The 15563-nt window shown below is 61.6% G+C and overlaps 4 protein-coding genes across 7 annotated transcripts in view; 2 read left to right on the top strand and 2 right to left on the bottom strand.

The window, feature by feature from the left end:
* Positions 1-1430, top strand: part of SCMH1 (Scm polycomb group protein homolog 1) — a 183645-nt gene extending 182215 nt beyond the window's left edge. The window contains 1 exon segment of the mRNA XM_035727089.1: positions 231-1430. Coding sequence (XP_035582982.1) covers positions 231-356 — 126 coding nt within the window. The 3' untranslated portion in view covers positions 357-1430.
* On the bottom strand, positions 1423-5727 carry LOC113926864. The gene is made up of 6 exons (XM_027602236.1): positions 5652-5727; positions 5236-5466; positions 4820-4945; positions 4392-4433; positions 3046-3109; positions 1423-2445 (listed from the first exon to the last, which is right to left on the bottom strand). Exons 1-6 carry the CDS (start codon positions 5725-5727, stop codon positions 2232-2234), a joined length of 753 nt encoding a protein of 250 aa, XP_027458037.1. The 3' UTR covers positions 1423-2231.
* An 85-nt stretch (positions 5728-5812) lies between these two features.
* Positions 5813-14231, top strand: SLFNL1 (schlafen like 1). Of its 4 annotated transcripts, none has more exons than XM_027567791.2 (5): positions 5813-6071; positions 6823-7246; positions 8861-9331; positions 9565-9708; positions 13915-14231. In XM_027567791.2, exons 1-5 carry the CDS (start codon positions 5911-5913, stop codon positions 14191-14193), a joined length of 1479 nt encoding a protein of 492 aa, XP_027423592.1. In that variant the 5' UTR covers positions 5813-5910; the 3' UTR covers positions 14194-14231. The 4 variants fall into 4 exon arrangements, with proteins under 4 accessions (XP_027423592.1, XP_027423584.1, XP_027423607.1 ...); XM_027567783.2 differs by having other exon boundaries at positions 8858-9331; XM_027567806.2 differs by having other exon boundaries at positions 6722-7246; positions 8858-9331.
* Positions 14199-15563, bottom strand: part of CTPS1 (CTP synthase 1) — a 30689-nt gene continuing 29324 nt past the window's right edge. The window contains exon 18 of the mRNA XM_027567759.2: positions 14199-14585. The gene's annotated coding sequence lies outside the window, so the exon portion shown is untranslated. The remainder of the gene's footprint in view (positions 14586-15563) is intronic.

The following is a 15563-nucleotide window of genomic DNA, read 5'->3' as shown; positions in this document are numbered from 1 at the left end:
GGAAGAGATGGAACATAGCCGGACCTCAGTGGTTGGAGGGTGGGGCCACCGCCTCAGGCAGCAGGGAAAGGAAAGCAGGACGGGTGCTGGGAAGAGCACCTGCTGGGCTCGGTAGTACATGTTGGTGGACGGCGGCCACAGAAGCTGTGGGGAGCAGGTAGGCTTTAGTGGCTCAGAACCTGGTGGCCAGACCAGCCAGGCCTCTGACGGCCCCTCCCCCCGCCCCCCAGGAGATTGACGGCAAGGCCCTGCTCCTGCTGCGCAGTGACATGATGATGAAGTACATGGGGCTGAAGCTGGGGCCCGCGCTCAAGCTCTCCTTCCACATTGACCGGCTGAAGCAGGGCAAGTTCTGAACCGGGAGACGCAGCCTAGACACCTGAGGGGTCCACCGGAAGGGCTCAGCATTCTTCTCCCCGGAAGCGGGTGCCAAGCAGCCCACTGCCGGCGCCTCAGTGGATTCCGGGCCACCTCAGGACTCGGGAGGCTGTGTGGAGCCACCACTGCTCCCCGCTTCTGCCGTGATACGTCCTTCCATGAAGGACTGAGGAGGGGAGAGTGTGGGGCCCAGGGCTGGCGCTGCTCTTCCCCTCAGCCCTGCCTCGGCTCTGAGGTCCCTCTGTATTTATTTCTCAAGCCTGGTTGGCCTCCCACTGGGCGTTTAGACTGAACACCTTTCAGGTGATGGAGGAAGGGGCTGACCCCTGAGGCCTCAGAGGATAGGGCCCTGAATTGACCCTTGGGCCCAGTCCCCTGCCACCCGCTGGGCCTGGTGTGGCACCCCACTTCCCCGCAGCTCCTGCCCCCTCCTCACAAGAGCTCCAGACTCCAAACTCATGGTGCAAACCTCTACCTTTTTAAAAAAAAAAAAAAAATCTTTTCTTATTGTTTATTGTTTCTGGCACAAGGGCAAGCCCCCCAGTTCATACTCCTCTCACTCCAGACACTGGGTTTCAGGAGGAGAGAGACTGCCCTGCCCTGGTCCCAGAGAGGCATGGGCCCTTTCCAAGGACATCACCCGAGGGCACTTTCTCTGTGGGATGGACACATCCTTCAAGCCTTGACCATATCACTCAGCATGGGGAGGAGAGGGTTCCTGTCACCTTCCCCTCTTCCTCCACTGGACCCTTTGCAGCCCCGGGCCTCATCTGTGGGAATGGGAGTCCCCTGCCCCACACTGTCCCCCACCACAGCTCCTTGCCCTGGCCAGAACTACTGCCAAAGGAGGTTAGGCCCCGTGATTCTAGGCCACGAAGGCCATCAGGTGGATGGGAGGGAAGGGTCTGCAGGCTGGAATCTGGTTGTACCCTCTCCACTGTCCAGATGCTTCCTTTATAAGCAAGTCAGCAGCACAGCTGCCCCACTGCCATCCGGACTTCTTTTATGTCAGTTTGTTTATAAATAAAAACCAATATAGATGCCAGTGTGGTTTTAATCAGTCGACAGAACACTCCCCTTTCTTGGCCCTAGTTTCCTCATCCTTAAAGGAGGTGTGTAGACAAGGTGATCCCCAAGAGTTCTTCTGATTCCAGCAGTCCCTAAAAAGTAGGCTGGCTGCCAGATGCCCACTGGGAAGCAGTGTGGAGTCCGTTCTCTGCCCTGAGAGGGCTGTGCTCTGGTGCAGCGAGACAGCAGGGAGCGCGGAAGCTGCTCGAAGCCCAAGCAGGAAGAGCAGTAGTTGGGTCAGCAGCTCTGAGAGCCTCCATGGCTGGGTTCATCCTTGTCACCGTCGTCATGGGGTGAGGAGAGACGCAGGCTCGCCCAGCTTGCGCCAACCTGGGGCCAGATACTCCAGGCCAGCGCCACACAGCCTCAGTTCTGCTGGGGCTGCAGGAGAAGGTGTAACGGACACTGTCGTGTCACTGCAGGCCCCATGAACTACTCCACAGGAATTAGAGTCAGTCTTTAAATCTTCACAGCAAACTCATTTGATAGATGAGGACATGTAAGGTCGCCTCCCAGGAAGCACCAAAGCAGGCGTTTGAAGCCAAGTCCTCTGACACCAAGGCCAACGTGGAGGTGCTAGTCAGTCTAACTATTTATTGTGAGGCTTTGGGTGGGTCATTTCCCCTCTTTGGGCTCATGTGGCCATGAGGGTTTCAGATGAGGAGACTTCTGAGGGCCCTACCAGCTCTCACCCTGGCTGGTGCCACCTTGGTGACTAATTGGTAACATCTTTTGCACTTGACCCCTGTGAGGTTCTCATCACGGTCCCCGTGATGCAGTCTGGGTCAGGGCTGCCAAACCAGAGCAGGACTCTTCTCCATAGACTCCTGGACACTGGGGTGTGGTAGGCTGTGCCGCTCGTTCACGGTACTCCCAAAGAGGGCCTTAGGGAACCCTGACAATGAACTTCCGGATGTGATCCTTACCCAAGAGACAGACGCAGGGACTGAAGGTAACACCGGCACATGGAGGCAGGCCAGACACACTGCAGGGCTGTGCCTGTGGAGTCAGTCAGCATCCCCCTCGTCACCAAGAGCATACAGTTTCCCAGCTTGTGCGGAGTTATGTGCATTCTCTCATGTAAACCTCAGCCCCGCCTTTTCCAAGGGGGAAAACTAAAGCTTGGAGAGAGTTGAGGTACTTGCCCCAAAACTCCATAGCTAATCAGGGGTGCCTGTAACACCCTCCAGGGGGCCGCTGTCCCAGATCCTGCTGACCATTCAGACTTCCGCAGGCTAGCCTGGGGGTGGCATTCACCTTGACGGCTGTCAGACGGAAACACCTGCCAGCAGGACAGCATGAAGCAGTCCTCTTTGGCGGGCTAGTCCCTGCAGAGCCCACCACCGTCCAGGTGACAGCTCGGGTGCAAAGGGATGGGACGTGTCAGGGAGCAGTGGGGTTCACCTTGGCTTCGCAGCACCATGCCCCGGGGGAGCAGTAACTCCCTAAGTTTGTAGGCATAACGGCCCCGTGGACATCACTTCCAGATCCCTGCAAGGGACATGCCCCATTGACCCTCTGCACTAAGGAGGCCCAGAGCTGTGGCTTTTACGCAGATGTTCCTTGTCCAGATAATTTACAATTCGGGTTCATTCTTACCCTAAGCAACATCGCCTTGAAACAGTTGACATTCCACTTTTATCTGGTTTCCAAGGGAACAGAACTAGAAAGGTAACCAAATGTCAGGTTCTGTAGGAGGGGAGAGGATTTGTTACCCCTTCACTCTTACTGCCCTAATCTCTGGGGACAGAACTGAATGTCTTCTCAGGAGAAAAAAAAAAACACTTTTGAAATTATTTCTCAAAGCCAAGCCTTCTAATAGTGACCCACAGTCATCCAGAGAAGCTGAAGGGGCCTCGGCAGGGCCGTGCACACCAGCCGAGGTGCAGGGGAGACCACTCGTGAACCCCAACAGTCCAGCACCCACAAAATGGGAAGGCAGCTGGGACTGGGGGCCAGAGGCCCCCTGGCACCAGCTTCACGTGCCCCTCCTCAATACTGTGACAAGGAGAGGACATTGACTCCCAGCACTGAGGAGCATCAGGAAGCCCGTGTGCTTGAGATGACAGAAGAGTCCAGGCTCTACCTAGGCACCATCTGCACCCTCCCTGCTGCCGGCCAGGTAGTCCCTGTCACCTCTGCCTTGTCAGACTGGAGCCTCCACAGCCTCCTTGTTGGCATCTTTGGGAAATAATCTGAGATTTCTGTGGGCCGTGGCTCTGGTGGTCCACGTGGACACGGTGTCTGCCCTCACACGGATGCCACGATCCCTCCTCAGGAAGAGCTGGAAGGTGGCTCCCACCTCCTCCCTGCAACCAAAGCTAAAAACCTGGAGAAACTTCTTGCCTTGAAGAGCCCAGACACCCCTCCCCTCATCATCCTTCCGCTTTTTGCACCTCCTTACCCTAATACCCCAAGTCGCCCCATTCGTCTGGGAAGTTCTACAGCTGGAAACCTCCAGTCCAGGGGCCATGACAGCCAAGTGTCACGACCGCATTTATGCCTGGCCTGCGACACCAAAGCCGCTGCGGGTGCTTCCGGGAGCCCACAGCTGACAAGTCCCAGTGTAAAGACACGGGACCCGAGACACCTGTGGGTGGCTGGGGCTGGACCTTGTCAGAGGTAGGCGACAATCAACAGGCAGATGGCCATACGCCAGGCGAGGGCTCAAGACAGGAGCCCCATGGGGCCCAGATGGCAAAGGCTGCGTCCACACCACTTCTCTCCTGAGTTGCAGAGTTTGCTGTCCTGACGTCTCCCACGCAGTGGCTGAGCTCAGTCCCCACCTCCGCCCCTGCACTCTGCTCCTCGGCTGGCCCGGCCTCCCGGACGCCCATCCTTGACGTGCTTTTGGGGATCGCGGCCACTCTCCAGATAACATGAGAAGAGCCATATCTGTAGCCTCCCTCTCCCCCCTCATCTTTGGGTCCACCTCACATCCTTACCTTTAAATTCAAGAGTTGTTTGCCTCTGGCACAAAGTAGAGTCTGTCAGGAAGGTCACGGACATCCGTTGAGGGGATAAAGGGGCTGCCTACCCCGTAACACGGAGCCTGTGTCCACCACCGGCCGGCGGCCTCTTAGCCTGGTGCCCTACATAAGCCAGTTACACTGCCGTACGTGTCAGTATTTGAAATATTATTGTGTAAATGTACCTCGTGCTTAACGGGCCGTTTTCACCCCTCCCCGCAGAAGGAAGGAGGACGGCTGTGCTTTTCACACACGCGGAGGTAAAAGGTCCCAGGGGGATAGGTAGTGAGGTGGTGTGAAGAGACCCCCAGGAGGGGTAGGGCGAGTGTGGGCAGTCAGGTGCCGCGGGTGGCCTCACAGCAAGGCCTCTCGGGAGGGGAGCCGTGTTCTCTGGTGGCGCTTACAGGTTTGGTCTGTCAGGGCGCCTCTCCTGGCCGGCCATTCCCGGGCGACGCAGCGCAGCTCCACTGCGCCTTCCCAGCTGAGCGGTCGCCGTGAGAGTGGCCCGTCAAGGCCGGGTCTAGACGGGCCTGAAAGGCGGGGGGGGGGGGGGGGGGGTCGGGGGGGGCGCGTGGGGAGCTCGCAGCCCTCATCCCAGAGCCGCACGCCACCACCGCTCGAAGCTGCCCCAGCCCAGCTTCTGCCTCGTCCCTGAGGGAAACAGAACTCCCTCGGCCTCTTCAGGATGGCTGCCCGGGGACGGAGGGGTGGCAGCCCGCACGGCCCCAACAGCTTCCCCAGTCTGAAGCATCTGCCTCTGCCCTCCCCCCACGCGCAGGGCTTCCAGAAGCTGCGTGGTGGGAACGCGGGAATGAGCTACCTGCATCTGCCTGATGAAAGCATTTCTCAAAGCCCCCCTCCCCCGCCCAAGAAGAGATTTCTGCGTCAATAGAGGCATCATGGGTATCACCCACGTCCTGGTCCCTGTCAGACCGCAGGTGACAGCCCTGTGCTTGAAAAGGGATGGCAGCTCTTGACCGAGTGCTCAGGGCTCTTCTGGCCAGCAGCCTCCGCCCCGGCGCCGAGCAGGGCCTGCTGCCCGCTGTGTGCGCTCCGGTTCACGCTCGGAGCGGCCGGGCTGGCGGCGCTCAGCCGAGCCTGGGGCCGGGACGGAAGGGGAAGGTGGGGACTGAAGAGGACCTGCGTGGGCACGGGGGGGCCAGGAGAGACATTACAGGAGGAGGAAGTATGTCCTTTGGCCCCGGGACCCCGGGAGCGGCCCAGAGGGAGCCACACCGCCAAGCTGTGGTGTGCGTAGTGTCCCTACCTTGGGGATGGGGACGGCGGAGTTTTCCTGACTCTCCGCCGGCATTGTTGACTCCCGCGAGATCACAGAGGGGGCTGCTCAGGCCCCGCCCGCCTCCCCCGCAGCTCTGGTTCTGGCTGCCCCTCGCCAGGCCCCCAAGTGCCCCCGGGGAGCTGCTGGCCAGGGGTCAGGGGTCTGTGGGAGCTGAGGGCTGGCACCTCCCACGCTCCCCCCGGGAACCATCAGGACATGAGGGTCATAGGCCTCCCTCTGTCCCCTGTTCCTGATTGTCCCGAATGCCCCCACCCCGGCAGTGCTGGTCCCCAGGCCCTGACTGTCTCAAGGAGCCAATCTGAAAAGATGCAGGCCGGTGGCAGCCGCCCCACAGAGCGGAGGCCGGGTGTGCGGGGGTGAGTGGAGGGGCCGCCGGGTACCAAAGGTGCCCAGCTCAGGCGTGAGGCCCCCGGCCTGGCGGGAGGGGGCGTTCTTAGGAACGCCGGCTCTGCCCCTCCTCTCTTCTCTCTCGACTTCGTCTAGACCAGGCCACGAGCCCCCTCAAATTAGCTGTGCGTGTTCGGAGGCCATTTGTGGGGAAGGGCTGAGACTTAGTCAGGGAGCCTCTGCCCTAAAACCCTCAGGCGCAGCCCTGACTGGGCCACAGCCTCGGCGGGGCTCACCCCAGCTTCGGAGCAGCCGGGGAGGAGCCTTGGGTGATGGCTTCCTCTCCAAAGGCCCCTTGAAAAGGTTCCCCTGGGGCCGGGAGGCAGCAGCCATCTCTGATGGGCAGGAAATCTGCAGCTTTTCCTCCCGCCTGTAGCCTGGTGGGGGGAGGACGGGAGGCGGCGGGGCCCTCAGAGCGGAGTCTGAGGGGCCCCTCTGCCCTTCTTGAGGCACACCCCCTCGGTCTTCCCTTCTGTGGAATGGAGGGGCAGGCCCACACGCCCTGTTGTCTGCCTCAGCGCTGACTGACTCCCCTCTTTCCTGTCCTAGGCCTTGGGTGGGTGGCAGGCCCCTCTCGGCTGGCCCTCTACCGTCCCTCCCTCTCTCTGGCCCTGCCCAGCCCCTGCCTCGGCAGCCCCTGAGACCCTGGGAGGCCCTGGGAGGAACATCCCAGAAGCCCTTCTGAGGGAGACCTCTCCAGAGACCGCCCCCCTTCCCCAGGAAGAGATCACGGCAAACCCAGGTGCAGGAGCCCCTCATGGAGCCCCCAGGCAAGCAGCCCCCGCAGGAGCCCCCCGGGGAAGAGTCCCCGCCTGAGGACTCGGGCCTCCAGACAGCACCCAGCACGCACATTCTCTATGTGGGCCACCTGAACCCCCAGTTCTCAGTGCCTGTGCTCACGTGCCTGCTACGGGACGCCCTGGAGCGGCTGGAGCTGCCGGTGGCACGCGAGCACATCGAGGTGGTGAGGCGCCCACGGAAGGCCTGTGCACTGGTGCAGGTGGCCGCCCACGAGGCCACACTGGCCTCCCTCCCCTGGCGCCTGCAGACAGCCCTGGAGGAGCACCAGATCCCCGAGGAGCTGGCGGCCCGTGGCAAGGAGCTGGTGCTGGCTGAGGGCCCGGGGCCCTGGAGCCGCCGGGCAGTAAGTGAGGCTTGCCCGGAGCCTCGCGGGGCGGGAGAAGCCTGGGCGCAGCCGGGCTGTGCTGGGGCGCAGGGCGGGGGCTGGCGGTGTGTCTTCGAGGAGCCGGGAACAGCTCTGCAGACTGGCGGACTCCCAGGAGGAGGAGCGGCACTTACAGTTTGCCTCCAGCCTGGAAGCCTGTGAAGAGAGGCCACAGTGTGGGGCCTCCCCACCCGCCGCCCCGGGGTCCTTCCGCATTCCATCCTCTGGGTCTGGGCCAGCCCGGGCCTGAGGGGACGCGTGTTTTCTCCTCGGCCCACCTCCTGCCTGCAGCTGACCGCCAGCGGGGCCCACTCCAGGCCAGGCCGTAAAGCAGCAAGGGCTGGGCCCTGCCCTCCAGGAGCCCTCATACCGCCCAGCAGGGCCAGACACAGCCAGTCGCCGAGCTGAGGGCTGTGGGGGCAATTTCACAGACCGGAAATCCCAGCTGGGAGTTGGGGGGTGGAAAGACGTTCTAGGCAGCGGGGCAAGGTGAGGGGCAATGTTCCATTTGCAGAAGAGCAAGCCATTTGGTGCTCCTGGAGCTCCAGCTGAAGGCTGAGGAGCTAAGGAAGCAAGCTGGGCCAGAGGGCAGGATCCGGGCCCCCAAGGGCTGCAAGACGAAAGCAGAGCAGGGAGGCTGTCGGGGCGGGGGGCGGCCTTTATGGGGGATGGGAGGGAGCATCAACTCACTGTGGCTAAGGTAGGACACTCCGTGAGACAGATGGTCTTGGTTTTCCTTTTCTTTTGGGATGAGAACCCTGTGGTGTTTCGATTGTTGCGGAACTGAACAGCTTTGTGAGCCTGACTTCATGTTTGTGTGACAGTTTCCTCATGTTTCTGATAAACTGTCTTGTCTGGGAGCTGCGGGGCTGGTAGGGAGGTGCCCCTCACCACCATGCCCCAGCCCCCACTGTGCTGCCGGCCCCGGAAGCCACTGCTGGAGACCGGGAGGCAGCAAGGAGCCAGGGTCAGCGAGGAGGGTGGATGGGATGGGAGGAGTCTGGAGGTAGGGAGGCTGCGTGAGGCCCAGGGTCGGCCAGTGGCCATGAGCCTGCTCATGCGCAGAGCCCTGGAACAGAGCAGAAACCATGGAAGGGGTCTCAGGAGGGCTGGAGGAGGACTGAGATTCAGGAGGACTGGTCAGTGGTCCAGAAAGTGACAGACGTTTCAGGGAGACCAGGAAGGGGGTGGGTTTCTGGGGTCCCCCCCTCACAATTCAGAGACCTGTCACAGGGGACCTCAGGCTGCTGAGGTATCTCCTGGAGTGATCTGGCCCTGGGCCTCAGAGGCCCGTCTGTAACTAAGTGGGAAGACATTGGCCACAGCAGTTCCAGCTCCCAGCCCCAGGAAGGAGAGCTCATCATACCCACCACGCATCCCCTAGCCCCGCAGGAAGGAGCAGTGGCGGTTCAAACCCTTGCCTCAGCGGGTTTCCCTGCCCTGGCTACAGGACGGTGGGCAGAATTAGGCCCCTCCACTGGGAGGGGGCATCGGGATGCCCGAGCGGCTGGGCCCCCCCGGGGCAGAAGGGGGTGTCCCGTCCCTCTCGCTGCCAGGCTCGGGGCTCCTGACTCTCAGGCCTCGCCCCAGCAGGAGAAGGACAGCGGCCCGAGCCCCCGCCCCAACCCCAGACCCACCCACGGCACCCCAGGGCGGGCCCTGCAGAGGTCCCGGAGCCAGCCGGGTGGCACACGCTCCGACAGCGCCATCGTGCACCAGGAGATCGTGGGCCAGGAGCGCCTCTTCCAGGGCGCCTTCCTGGGCAACGAGACGCGCAGCGTGGAGTTCAAGCGCGGCGGTGGCGAGTACCTGAGCCTGGCCTTCAAGCACCACCTGCGGCGCTACGTGTGCGCCTTCCTGAACAGCGAGGGCGGCAGCCTGTTCGTGGGCGTCGAGGACAGCGGCCTGGTGCAGGGCGTGCGCTGCAGCCACCACGACGAGGACCGCGTGCGCCTGCTGGTGGACTCCATCCTGCAGGGCTTCCAGCCCCAGGTCTTCCCCGACGCCTACACACTCTCCTTCATCCCGGTGGTCAGCACCTCCGCCTCCAGCACGCCGCTCAAGGTGAGCCGCCGCCAGGAAGGTCTCGGAGTCTGTCTTGTCGTCCCCCCCGGCCCCCCGCAACGAGGGAGGGCCCTCCACTCTGCCGAGCAGGGCTGGGTAGGGACGGGGGCCAAGGGGACCGGAGAGAGTGATGGGAGGAGAGGCTGGAAGCCCCGCCCCCAGGCTGCTCCGGGAGCCCCCCGGGATGTGGGGGGGCCGCAGTGCCTGCCAGAGCCGCTGTCGCCCTTACCAAGGTGATCCGCCTGAGCGTGCACGCCCCCAGGGCCCAGGCCGAGCCGCAGCTCTACGAGACCGACCAGGGGGAGGTGTTCCTTCGGCGGGATGGGAGCATCCAGGGCCCGCTGTCCGGCCACGCCATCCAGGAGTGGTGCAGGCAGGTGAGCCGCCGGCTGGGGGCCCCTCACCGCGCAGTCCGGGCCACGCCATCAGCTTCCCCCGGTGCCCCATCACCCGCCAGAACACGGGAGGGCTGCACTGAAAGTAGCCCACACACTCCGGGGCGTCGTGTGGCTGGCCGAGCCGGGGGAGTGGCATATGGAGAGGGCTGAAGACCACCCCAAAGACTGTAGTGCATTTGGGGGAAGGCCCTTACGATGAGGAGGCAGTTAGTGCTGGACACAGTCCCAAGAAAAAGCCTTTTCAAGAGGGCCACATCAGGTGGCAGAGAAGCAGAGGAGGGCAAGGGGCTGCCGGCGAGAGAGGGAAGGACATTGCGGGGCGGCGGCCCACCCGGGTCTGCCCCTGGGACCCGAGAAGGCTCCAGAGGGTGGGTCAGCCCAGGGTCTGGGATGCCAGCAGGCCTCCAGGCAGGCGGCTTCCCTCAAGACCCAGGGCTGACTTGTCAGGGGTGGTGGCCCCGCCAGGGACCTGGCTCGCACCTCGCCGGGCCCACGTGCCTCCCGGTGGCCTCGAGTAGGCCCCCCGGGGCCCTCCTCCATCGGCTCAACCCCAGGTGGGCGGGGGGGGGCGGGCGCGGCCCCCGGCAGCCCCAGCGTGGACCTCTACCTCTGTGGCGCCCGCAGAAGTGGGCGGCCGAGCTGAGCAAGCTGGAGCAGAGGCTGAAGGTGCTGACGGCAGAGAAGGAGCAGCTCAGGCAGCAGCTGCAGCAGCCTGCGCCCGTCTCCTGCACCTGCTGCATCCTGTGAGGGCCCCGGCGCACGGGTGGGCGACAGAGCGGCGCGGGGAAGGTCAGCTCCACTGGCAGATGCGGGACTGCCCATGTGCGCCCAAATCCTCACCCTGAAAGCCCTCTGGGCTGCTCGGAGGAGGATGGGAGCGCGGGAGCGCGTCCGTCCATGCTCCTTCAACAACAGCCCGAGGGCAGGCTTCAATCCTGAGCAGACCCCGGGCTACGGAGCTGAGGAACTGCTCTCAGCTTGATCCCCCTGGAACCTTACTTCCAGAAATAACTGCTAAAAACTCGGCCAGAGCCATCCCAGGGCTGAGCTATGAGGGACTGCCCTACTCCCTCAGACGCTCATTTTGCCCGGGCCGGGGTCTCTGACCCCAGCGGCGAGACGGGCCAGAAAGGAACGTGTCCTCTTGGGAAAGCCCTTCTGCCGATGGCGAGGCACACTCGGTCACCGGGCACCCAACCCTGGGCTTGCTGGAACTTGTGATTGTCCCAGCTCTTGAATAAATTACATGCACCTGGGGCGAGGATGTTCTTTCTCGGCCGCGCGATCAGTCCGCTGGACGCAGCCGAGTCCCGAGTCCCATGGCCAGCCCACCTCTGTCCAGGAGGCTGAGCCAGCCCGGGGGCTCCTCCCACCCAGAGCTGGGGGGCCCCAACAGTTGCAATCCATTCCAGCTCGACCTTACAGACTAGGTCCCCTGGAGGGAGGGACAAACTGCTACCTCTTTGTTCAGCTTCTTCATCTGTAAGACAGTGAAATGGACAGGGAGCGGGGGCACCTGGTCATCATCAGACCGACGTCCTGTGTCTCGCCAGCACCCACCGGCACCTGCACAGGGTGGGACCTCCAGGCCAAGCACCCTCCAGCCACTAGTGAGGATTCCCCCATCTCCACCGGCAGAGCCCGACACTCCCGAGCCAACATCTGATCATGCCATGCTAGCACCCAAAGCCCTGCAGGAGCTCCCCATTTCATCAGCGGCGAAGTCCGAACAGCGGGCTACCCAATTCTGCCCAACCTGGCCCATCTGACCTCAGACCCTCTGTCCCCAGACCCTCTGCCCCTTGCTCGGGTGTTCCCACTACAGAGACCCATTGTCTCCCGAACACACCTGCCGCAGGGCCTTTGCACTGGGTGCTTCCCCGCCTAGAAGGCTGCTCCCCCAAGCTGCAGGGCTGCTGTTTCCTCTGGGCTCCACCTTCAAGTGGAGGGGAAAGCCAATTCCCTATCCACCCAACGGCAGATGACACCTCCCTCTCCCTTGCCTGCTTCCGGCCTCCTTCCTCCGCGCACACGTCAGTTACACTCTGTAGCTTTCCTTGCTGTTCCCTGCGCCACGGTAGAATACACGCTCCCGGGGACAGGGATTTGGGTCTGTTTTGTTCATTGCTAACGTTCAGAACCTAAAACACGGCTGGCAGGTCATAGATACCAAATTGCAACCTGCTGGGGAAACAAGCAATACCCAGCTTAGGGTCCGAGCCACCAGAAAAGCGTGGCACCTGGTCAAACAGGGCATTTCACAGGAGGGCCACAGAACACACTCGTGCTGCCCTGCTCTCCGTCATTGGTCTAGAGGTCCTTGGCCTCAACCAGAGTAGAAAGAGCAGCTCTGGCACCACAGCCCCTGGGTCGTCGGCCAGGAGACCCCTCCTGCGCCAGTCTCGGCTGCTCGGAGACTTGCTCTTCCCACTTACCAACCGCGCTAGTAAGGGAGGCCGGTCTCGTGGCACGTTACTACCCAACTCCTGCTGCTCATCCACTGGGCTCCTCGGACACCCAAACGCAGGGCCTGAACCAAGTTTTCAGAGGCTCCCTGAGAACCGCACAGAGGATGTGCTGCTGAGGAAGTCAGAGGGGAGCCATTTGTGAGCCCCATCCACGTGCCAGGCACAGGCTAGAGGCTGGTCCAGGCAGCACGACCCTCAGAAGTGCCCTTCCTGGGACACAGCCCGTGGCGACAAAGACAAGGCGCAGCTGTGTCGCTGAGCTGCTCCAGGCTGCTAAGCCCCGGCCCGGCTGGGTGGAAGTGCCATGGTGCCCGCTGCCTCAGCCGGCGGGGCAGGGCACACAGGGCTGCTCAGGCTCCGCCAGCCCCAGACAGCCAGCCAGGGAGTCCCTTCTCCACATGGGTTACCCGAACGGCCAGCACTTAACAACGGGTCAGCTGAGGCCCCGGGAACATCTGCAAACCGTCCCAAGCCCAAGCGAGCCCTCAGTGTTGTAGGGAGTGCTGCTGCCACCGCCGGGCACGTCAGAAAGGATTCAGACTGAGCCCACCAGGCGCGAACAGGGGTCAGAATCCACCCCATCAGCCGCGTCCAAAGCGCCAAGCCAGGCGTGAAGACCTCCGTGAGTGACACACTTGACTTCGGTCCGCGAGAAGTCGGGAGACAGAGGTGGCGCGGTTGCTCTTGGTCAGGCCAGGCACCCCCGCTTCTGGGCCCCAGCGGGGATGGTGGCCTGGAGCCGGTGAGCGGAGGCACACAGGGAAACCCGCTGCTTCTCCCGATCTCCCTGACGGAGGAGCTGCGCTAAACGCTGAGAAACGTTTTTCTCCCCAACCCGGTTTCTCGAATGTCAGTGAGGAAAGGCGGTTGGCCACAGACAGGAAACCCAGCCTGAGCCTCCGCCTCAGACTGTTCGGAGGAGCCAGCTCACGAGGAGGCGGGCTCAGAGGGCTCAGTGGCCAGAGGGCGGGTGGCACCAATGGCAGCAACAGGCCCCAAGGAGCGCAGGGTCGGTGGTGCTGATTTCACTCTGGGGAGAAACCACTCAGAACACTGCCCTGGACACAGAAGCCTGGGGGACAGGAGGACCAGCGGCGGATAAAACGGTCCTGCTGGCTGACAGCCATCGGTCCGCCGCTCCCGGGTCACACGCGCGAGGGGCCCCATCCACGCCCGGCAGAGGGAGAGACCCCCATGAGTAACACGGCCCTCCCCTCTTTCCCACGACCAAGCAGCACCCACGCTTCTTTGCATCTCTATATGCTGGGAACCCAAATTTGAAGCCTTTGGGGGAAATTCTGGTTTCCCACGAAAAAGAAAGGCTCCTCTCAGTTTTTAAGCAGACGATCAGCTCATCTGCTTAGGGCCGCCCCCACTGAGGACAGCCAGGTGCTGACCGTTGAGGTGACACGGGCATGTCCAGGACCGCACTGAGACATTTCCCGCCCAGCCGCGACATAAAGAGCCCGACACACAAAGGCGTGTCTCGTTCTGCGTCATTTATTTCTTAAGTTAGAGTATACACGGGGTCTTAGCGGAGGACAGCGGGCACGCGGCAGTGCCTACGGTTGCACCACGTTAAGAAAATAGCTTTTCAGATTGCATTTCAACGGCAGTAACACCATTCTGGAAGGACAAACTCCCCTCGAACAAAGCTGTCTATATAGGAGAGGCTTTGAGAGGCAGTTTCCCCAAAAGATTCTTTCTTTTTTTTAAGCAACCCCTTGATGCAAGGAGTATTTTCCAGCCCCAGGGAGGGACTCGCGGCCAGAGGACAGGGATCCTGAAACCACACTTCAGAGAGAAAGACTCCTCGCCATTCCATGTGACACCAAACCACCCATTCCCTTCGGCCACCGTGTCCCCGCCACCGCGGGCAGCGAGAGGCCCCACAGAGCAGAGCAGTGCCAGGGCTGTTTCTGGTTTCACCGCTCCTGGTGCCAAGCAATGCCCTCGGCTCACCAGCACCAAGTGTCGTCAGCACTCGCTACCGTGATCCCTCCTCGGTCCACGGGGCACACGTCTTGTGATCTAGGCGTTGCAGGGGAAGCAACGCGCCGCACGCTTGAATCCACGATGACAGGAGGTAGTTGGAGAAACGAGGTGACTGCTGGGCCCTCCCCTGGCGCGTGCGTCATCCAGCCCCGCCCAGAGGCCGCCCTCCTCGGCGGAGCGCCGTGGGGACCATGTGGGGTGTCGACACAGGGCGGCACCGGGGAGGGGCCGGCACACAGGATGGGACATGCGAGTCACAAAGTCTTCCAAATACCTTTCCCCCATAATAAAATAATCTTAATAAAAACATAATTTAAAGGAAGTGTCAAAAGTTGAGTGTAAAATCAAAGCTGTAAACTCTCAAAGTCCAAAGGCTCTCTTGAAGAATCACCCCTGTTTAAAAACAAAAAGAGCTATTATATGATGTATACGCACGTAGGAAAGTTAAGAGTTCAGAGTCGGCTGCTATAGCAAACCATGTCCGCTTCCCAGTGAAGACCAGTAACAGGAGCCTAATATGGATCGTTAGAAGCTAACTCTGGAAAACCTGCACAATCCCACGCTTTCCAGATCGTACGAGGCTTCTTCCTCCACCCCAATGCTGGCGTTCTTGTCAGTGCACCCAGCCTCCCCACAGGGCTGCCAGCAGGGAGAGTCAGGACTTAACCGACTACCCGGCCCCTGACTGGGAACACAGGCTCCTCTTCCGGGCAGTTTCTCGGACTAGCAGGCAGCCCGCAGCAGATCGGAGACGGAGGAGTGCACCTGTGCCAGGACACAACCACTGCCCACGCCGGGCGTGAACCCACGTCTCCCGCCCGCCCAGCAGGGACTGCCACAGGCCAGGCAGCTCAGCATCCAGGGCCGGAGGGCACAGTCGCGCAGCCCAGAGGCCACTGGTGAGCTCAAGGTGTGCAGGGCTCAGGAGGTCACCTGCCTGTGCCACATGCTGGGAGCTCTCGCCGGCTGGGCTGGGGCCCCCACCTATGGGACCACACCACATCCCTGGTTCTCCTTCCACACCCCACAGACTCCTGACCGCCCCCCCCCAGCCCCCTGCTGGTACTCCCACCAGCAGGAGCTGAACATAGTTCACTCGGTTATCACAGTAATACTGAATGTCATTTATGGCAGTGCTCACAGCCACCTCACATCAGGAACATACAAACCCTGTCACTGTAAATAAAGACCGACGTTCCAAGTCTGCCCGATAATTGTTCCGATTTTAAAGGATTTCCAGAATAAGCAGCAATCAACGTAAGTGTTGTACGTTGTGTCAATTTTAAAGCACTTCCTGACGAAAGCCTGAGTTTCTGCAAACATGACCATTTTGTCACACCAGTCACCTCCTTCAAGATTCTCCCAAGTTTA

Source organism: Zalophus californianus, chromosome 4 (genome assembly GCF_009762305.2).
Source record: "Zalophus californianus isolate mZalCal1 chromosome 4, mZalCal1.pri.v2, whole genome shotgun sequence".
Taxonomy (NCBI): Eukaryota; Metazoa; Chordata; class Mammalia; order Carnivora; family Otariidae; genus Zalophus; species Zalophus californianus.
The sequence above is the reverse complement of the archived record's forward strand: the minus strand, read 5'-3'. Positions and strand labels throughout refer to the sequence as shown.